The 7208-nt window shown below is 44.3% G+C and overlaps 1 protein-coding gene across 1 annotated transcript; it reads left to right on the top strand.

Annotated features, from left to right (window-relative positions):
• Positions 1–1175: 1175 nt before the first annotated feature.
• LOC122192259 (cytochrome P450 2K6-like) lies at positions 1176–7202 on the top strand. Its single transcript, XM_042892781.1, has 9 exons — positions 1176–1539; positions 2447–2609; positions 2783–2932; positions 3838–3998; positions 4654–4827; positions 5558–5699; positions 5861–6045; positions 6287–6428; positions 6705–7202. Exons 1-9 carry the CDS (start codon positions 1360–1362, stop codon positions 6890–6892), a joined length of 1485 nt encoding a protein of 494 aa, XP_042748715.1. The 5' UTR covers positions 1176–1359; the 3' UTR covers positions 6893–7202.
• Positions 7203–7208: the final 6 nt, after the last annotated feature.

Raw genomic sequence — 7208 nt, 5'->3', positions numbered from 1 at the left:
TGGGACCCAGGTGTAATCCTTGCACCTGGTACAGTTGAACCTCACGAGGTTCACCTGGGCCCACTGCTCAGCCTATCTAGATCTCTCTGGATGGCACCCCATCCTCTGTGGGTGCTGACTGCACCACACAGCTTGGTATCATCCACAAAGTGCTGAAAGTACGCTCTATCTCACTGTTGATGTCATTGATGAAGATATGGAGGAACATCAGTCCCAGTACTGGCACAACTCGTGCCACTGATCTACAACAGGACAGTGAGCCACTGACTGTGCTTCAGCCATCTTTCTTCAGTAACCATATCCCCCAGGCATGGCTTTCAACCCAGACATAATTCTACAGGCTCTTCTCTCTGTTATTCTTCTTGAAACTGTCAGATGACAAAAGTAAGTAACACAGCTCAAGTCTGAATTTCTTCCTCCTCCTCCCTCTAAAAGAAAGTTTGCTGTGGCTCTCTTGAGCTTAGAAACCCAAGTACCTTTGCTTTTCTGCAGTGGATGCACCACTCACTGAGCTACAGAACACACACCAAAACTGGATGTTGAGACTAAGAGATTTCTGCCTATTCTAGGTCCTGCAGGTTTTGTCCCTCACTTGGCAGTCTTATCTCTTCCTTGGCTATCGACATCAAACTGGACAAAGGCAGATCAGATAGTGTCAGAGTAAAGGCCTCCAAGAACTGAGCTCACTGACCTCAGCAGTGACAAGAAGGATTTAGGTGTCTAACCTACCTGAGGAAGGACAGAAATAGGTAAGAAGAGGGGTGTAGGAAGTGGAATGAGACTGGAGACAAAGAGGCAAAATTGGAGTGAGAACAAGAACCAGTGGACGTATCAAAAGTTGTGAATGTAATTTTATGATGATAAGAAGTAGAGATCCTTGGGTTAAGTTGCCTGAGGAAAGTTTGGGAGTTATAAAGAAGATGATGAGACAGCAATGCTTAAGAACAGAGCGTTTAAATGAAAAGAATGACCCTTGCATCTCTTTTGCAGACACGCTTCTATAGTTTCCAGTGCCTCCTGTATGGTCTACTGGTTTCAGTCTCAAAGTTCAAGACAGAATTTATGTTATCCTTGCTAAATTTATGCCCCCAGACATCTCTACCAATGTAAAACACTGACACATAAGTCATTAAACAGTAACTAGGAGAACATAAAATTAATGCATTTTGGTACTGCCCAGTAGATATTTTATGAGGGTAAAATTGAGGAGAGTTGTCACTTCCAACATTTCTGAGAAGTGGAGCTCATCCCTCAACTTCTACACCTCTTGGTGCAGAAGTGCCATTATTGCTTGAAAGAGCTTCAGGTAGAAGCTTGCTTGAATTATCTTCTCTTCAGTTCAGCTTTTGCTGAAAGGCAATGGATTGGGCCAGCCTTGTTCCTGTGGGCTTACTGTTCATCCTAATTCTCCTGCTGATTTTGAAAACCCAGCATTTCTGGAGGAGCCAAGCGAAATTCCCCCCAGGACCACAGCCTTTACCCATCATTGGAAATCTGCACATGATGGACCTAAAGAAACTTGGCCAGACAATGCTACAGGTAACTTCTGTTGCTCCTTTCCTTAGAGCTCTCACTCCAAGTCCGTCACTGACTTCTTGAAAGGGATAACAGAGATCTCAAGGCATGGAAATTGCAAACACAACAGTATTATTCTTTGCAGTGGCTTCTCTTCCTACTATGTGATACTGTGTAGTGCAGAGCAATTGGCTTGCAACTACATTATCGAGGGAACTGAGCTAAAACAGAGGAAATGTTAGCACTCTTCAGGCAAGGGTGACAAGAAGAGAGGGATCCCGGATCTCTCACAATTACAGAAACTTCACCAGGGACTGCTGAAACAGTTAGGGAAGGGACCAGAGCTTTCTGAAAGCTGTTTGCTGGACTCAGGCACCAGGAAACTGGCAAACAAATTTTTGATCCTCTCTCTTGATGGAGAAAACTTTCTGGTTTCCCAGAGCAAACTAGGAAAAAAACCTCACTGCTTATTCTTTCATACCTCGTAGCAGGAAACTCAGGGCTCTTGGGATAATAGTGTATAGCAGACAGATATTTTAGGATTTGGGCATTCCTCACTGAACTATTCCTCAAAGCCATGAACAGCAAACATAAGGGTTTCTGGCAGTTCCCGTGCCTTGATGTATTACCAGCTTGGAAATCAATCTCCTTTTGGTTAGCTATGCATTTCCAATGAGTGACAGAATCAGTGTAGTGGACATTATTAGGCCCACTGAAAATCTTTTATTCAAATACCCAATTAAGCATTACAGATCCTATTGTGATTCTTTTAAATCACAGAAGCTCCAACACTTGCAGCATGAATTCCCAACATTTTGGACAGCAAATGCAAAGCCAGTGCCATGTGGGAAGAAGAACGTTGAACCTGCTGAATAACAAGTGCTTTTTGCTTTGCCAATCATGTTCCTGCCCTTTCTTTTCATTCTACTAGCTTTCTGAAACGTATGGCCCAGTCTTCACAGTTCAGATGGGACTGAGGAAAGTGGTGGTACTGTCAGGATATGACACAGTGAAGGAAGCTTTGGTGAATCATGCAGATGCATTTGCTGGGAGGCCTAAAATACAAATCGTAGAAGAAACAGCAAAAGGAAAAGGTGAGTGGGCTGTTCTCACATTTTCTGTCCCCGTCCTTTTCAAGAGGCGCAGGTGATAGTGAAGCATGATGAACCTGATGAACCTCAGCAGTCCATCAGTGTGAAACCATCACAGAGTGCATGAAGACTCTTTGCTTGAATTGTTGTGTATGTGTTTTAATTTTCCATTTCAGGAGTTGTATTTTCTCGTGGAGAAAACTGGAAAGTGATGCGAAGATTTACTCTTACAACCTTACGAGACTTTGGGATGGGAAAGAAGGCCATAGAAGATCATGTTGTAGAAGAGTACGGATACCTGGCAGACGTAATTGAGTCACAGAAAGGTAGGGAGATTCTTAATTTGATAGCATGTACCCGACTTTTCTCTGAAAGCATTTTCAGGAATACCAAAGGATGAAGGAAGAAGAGGTACATCATTCTCCAATATCAGTGCTGTGATGAGTACACATGAGTTGTGTCTGTCTCCTTGTATCTCTACCTGGCAATTGCCTGGTGTGTAAATGAAAACTTTTATTGAAGCACTGGAAGACAAACACAGAGTTCAATTCAAAACAGTCCAGTTGAGGAAAAGGCCTTATTATGTCACATCCAGCACCTCCATAAAGGACAGACGTGGACTCAGGAGAAAAGTAGAAGGCAATTGCAGGGTTGCGCATATCTAGACTGAAAAATTGATTGCCCGTTGAGGCATATGTCTGGAAAGCGCCTTCCAGTAGAAGACAGAAGATTCCTTTATACATTTCTCCAGCATCATCCAGGACTATTTGTCACTAGGTTAGTTACCAACAGCAGCACTTAGAATGGAATCACAGACTGATGGAGTGGCCTGGCTTGGAAGGAACCTCTACAGACAATCTAGTCCAGATTCGCTGGGAAATGTAGGAAAACCTTCCACTAGATCAGGTTGCTCAGAACCTCCATCCAGCCTGGCCTCGAGTTCCTCCAGTGATGGCACCCACAACTTCTCCAGGCGTCCTGCTCCATTGCCTCATTTCCTCATTGTGAAGAGTCTCTTCTTTGTGTCCACTACCCTGTTACCATGTTAAAACACTACTTCTTGTCCTATCACTACATCCCCTTTTACAAAATCTCCCTCCATCCGTCTTACAAGCCAACTCTGTGCCTATCATTTCCCAGACTTCAATGGGGCTCTACCCGCTATTGTTGCATTTTAATTGATGGCAATAACCATTGATTGTGTTGTTTGCATCATCTTTTCCTTTGCTAGGGAAGCCCCTTGAGATGACTGAGCTGATGAATTCTGCTATTGCTAATGTCATTGTGTCCGTATTGCTTGGAAAGCGGTTTGACTACGAAGACCCCACATTCAAAAGGCTTGTGTCACTGATGAATGAAAATATGAAGCTTTTTGGAAGTCCATCAGTGTCGGTAATTGATCTGGTTGAATGTTTCTCTTCAAAATCATGCACAACACAGAGTGATAACAGTGCATCTACCCCCGATCACTGACATTCATCTATCTGTATGTGACAAATGCATCCTGAAGTGGCAGGAAGCAGACCTTTGGTACTACATACGGGTTTCTCTTAGTCTGGGCGAGTGTAGCTTGACTTCATAAAAAACAACTGAAGAGCATGCTACACGAAAAAAAGGAAAGTGTCCCCAGGTGATAGAAGTTGCCCTTCATTTCCTATCTCCCAGACAAAGAACAGTGTCAAAACTGTGGAAATGTCTGCAACTGTCTCTTAAATTGTAAACATCTCTTGAGACACCCAACTCCAACCAAGCTGGAGAGGGAGGGATGAGAAATCTAAGAGTGGAGAGGTAGGAAATTATATCCAAGACATACACATAAATATGGGATTTCTAGGCCATCAGCTAGTGTGATTTATATATTAGAGAGAGTAAATTTTATCAATTTTACTTAGTTGGGTGTGGAAGAGATGGGTAAAGAGTGCTTTGTGACAAGATTATAAGGCTATATAATATTTTCTGTGCGGGATATTGTTGAGAAGCACTGTTGAATAGTGGTACATCTACTTAGTACCTGCTTTCTCCTCTTCTGCCTCTGTGCATCTTACAGCTGTACAATACCTTCCCCATCCTTGGATTCTTCCTGAAGGCCCCAAAAAAATTTAATGAGAATGTAAAAGAAGTCAACAATTTTATCAAGAACACTTTCACAAAGTATCTCAAAGTCCTGGACAGAAATGACCAGAGGAGCTTCATCGATGCTTTTCTTGTCAGACAACAAGAGGTAACGGAATGCCAGCAGCCTCCTCATTTCACCTTGCTTCCCTTTCAATTGTATGGGGCTGCTGAATCACAGCCTTAACCTCTGATTGATCACCTGAGGCAAGCACCAAGTCATCCATGGGAGCACAGGTGAAGGCAATTCACCTCTGCTGCAGGAAGGGGAGGAGCCTGGCTTTACCCCTCCTAGACCCATTTAAGAACTCACTGCCAGGGGGAGCGTCTCTTCTGGAGACACACTCCACTGGAGTTTTTTATGCAAGCCCAGGACTGGGTGTGTGTTTTCGTTTCCTTACTCTATTATCCTAATTACATCAGACAAACTCCTGGATGTACTACACCATCTGTATGTTCATTGATTGTTCATTCAATGGATGCATGCATTCTTTACATGCTCTGCTCCATGGCCCAGGGGAGAGAAAGCTTGACGTCATCACGTGGATAAACCCAGCGAGTGCTCCCTGTACTTCAAAGTATTCTTGTTAACACTGAAATAAGCCTTGCTGACTTGACTGTGTGTTCCTCTGGGCAGCAGAGTCACCCCAAGCACTCAGTATTTCAAGACTCAGTTTAATACAGACTTCTGAAGGCATTGCCTCAAAACTTCCACTTCCTTCACACTTTTAATTCCTCCCTGACATTTGTCTATGAACTTTTTCCCCTGTTTTCCAAAATTAAAACAGTGCTTCTTGAATATTTAACCGGCTGTTTGAATTATTGTGTTATTTTTCCAGGAGAATGGAAAGGACAATACATTTCTTGATGATGTAAACTTAACTGAGGTCGTGAGAAATCTGTTTACAGCTGGCATGGATACCACAGCCACCACTTTGCGCTGGGGCCTTCTGCTCATGATGAAATATCCTGAAATTCAGAGTAAGTGGAAACTGGGCGCTCAGTGGCTTTCTTCTCCTCAGGTCCCCTTGCCCTGAACCAAAGCAGGGCTGAATAAAAAGCCAGTTCTCCTTATCCCAGTATTCCTAGCAGAGGAAAGAGAGAGTTGAACAATGCATGTATGATCCCTGTGCTCTTTTCAGAAAAAGTCCAGGAAGAGATAGATCAAGTGATCGGATCAAACCTCCCAAGAACCGAGCACCGAACTAAAATGCCATACACAGATGCTGTTGTGCACGAAATTCAGAGGTTTGCTAATATCCTGCCATTGAACTTGCCTCATGAGACTACCATGGATGTCGCTATCAAAGGCTATTTCATTCCCAAGGTAAGACACCAGCAGCACTTCTTTCCTTCCCTCTCTCCCCGGTGGGACACCTCTTTCTTTCCAGACTGCCTTGCATCCAAGGATGCTCACTCACTGTGAGGTGCTCACAGCTACTTCTACTACCCTGTTCATGTGATAACATGATAATATGTTAATATGTTATATTTCTTCAGTCCAGCATTCACCACCGCTCCCAGCAACACCACTGTTAGCGCAATAACTGCTCTACCTTGGTTTGCAGGGAACCTATGTCATCCCCTTGCTCAACTCTGTCCTGCAAGACAAAACCCAGTGGGAGAAACCGTGCTCCTTCTACCCTGAGCATTTCCTCAACTCGGAGGGGAAGTTTGTAAAGAAGGATGCTTTCATGCCTTTTTCAGCAGGTATGTTCTATTCTGCTCTTTGGGCTCTGAACTGGGCATCTGCAATTCTCTCTTTCTCACAGAAGCTGATATGCCACACTTTTCCCAGGTGTTACCTCTCCTTCTCTCTCCACCTACATCTGCTAACTTGAATAGCCCAGCTTTACCCATGGACTCAGACTCTGAATTCACTCCCGTATGACATAAAGCCCCTCACAACTGGAAAACAAAAAAAAAGGAAAGGAAAGGAGCACAGCTCCCATTGACTCTTACAGACCATTCTGCATTTCTTTGCAGGGCGGAGGATCTGTGCTGGTGAGACTCTTGCCAAAATGGAGCTCTTCCTTTTCTTCACCAGCCTTCTGCAGAGGTTCACCTTCCAGCCTCCTCCTGGAGTTTCCCCCTCAGACCTGGATCTCTCTGCCACCACTAGGTTTGTCGTTGCCCCAGTCACTCATGAGGTCTGTGCAGTGTCACGTTCCTAGGGACTTTTATCAGCTGCCTTCTTTTCCTGGGACACTCAGATGAAATATCTCAGTTCACCTCTATTCCCACCAGGCAAGCCTGGTACTTCTGAAGCTAGTAGGTGATTTCTTGCCCAGGCACACCTTGACTCGTAGCAAGAGGTGTGTCACCCACCATTCCAAAAGTTCGCAGTCCTGACCTTCTGCCACTCATTGAATAAGCAAATTGATGGTCCCTGTGAGGATGAATGAGTCCATTCCGCATGTTCCCCTCAAGAAAAGAGCCTGGGACCAGACTGTGCTGACTCTGTGTCCAGAGCTCATGGGGTGTTGCACA

The sequence above is a fragment of the Lagopus leucura genome, unplaced genomic scaffold, assembly GCF_019238085.1.
Source record: "Lagopus leucura isolate 7727_CA_CO unplaced genomic scaffold, USGS_WTPT01 52474-0_obj-0_obj, whole genome shotgun sequence".
Classification (NCBI taxonomy): domain Eukaryota; kingdom Metazoa; phylum Chordata; class Aves; order Galliformes; family Phasianidae; genus Lagopus; species Lagopus leucura.
This window is presented reverse-complemented; position numbering and strand designations above follow the sequence as displayed.

What these genes read in the sequence shown, in the direction of transcription:
- LOC122192259 (XM_042892781.1), top strand. Translation starts at nt 1,360, where the DNA reads ATGGATTGGGCCAGCCTTGTTCCTGTGGGCTTACTGTTCATCCTAATT. An exon ending in TTGGCCAGACAATGCTACAG is followed by an intron (nt 1,540 to 2,446) that starts GTAACTTCTGTT and finishes TCATTCTACTAG; the next exon opens with CTTTCTGAAACGTATGGCCC. An exon ending in GAAATATCCTGAAATTCAGA is followed by an intron (nt 5,700 to 5,860) that starts GTAAGTGGAAAC and finishes TGCTCTTTTCAG; the next exon opens with AAAAAGTCCAGGAAGAGATA.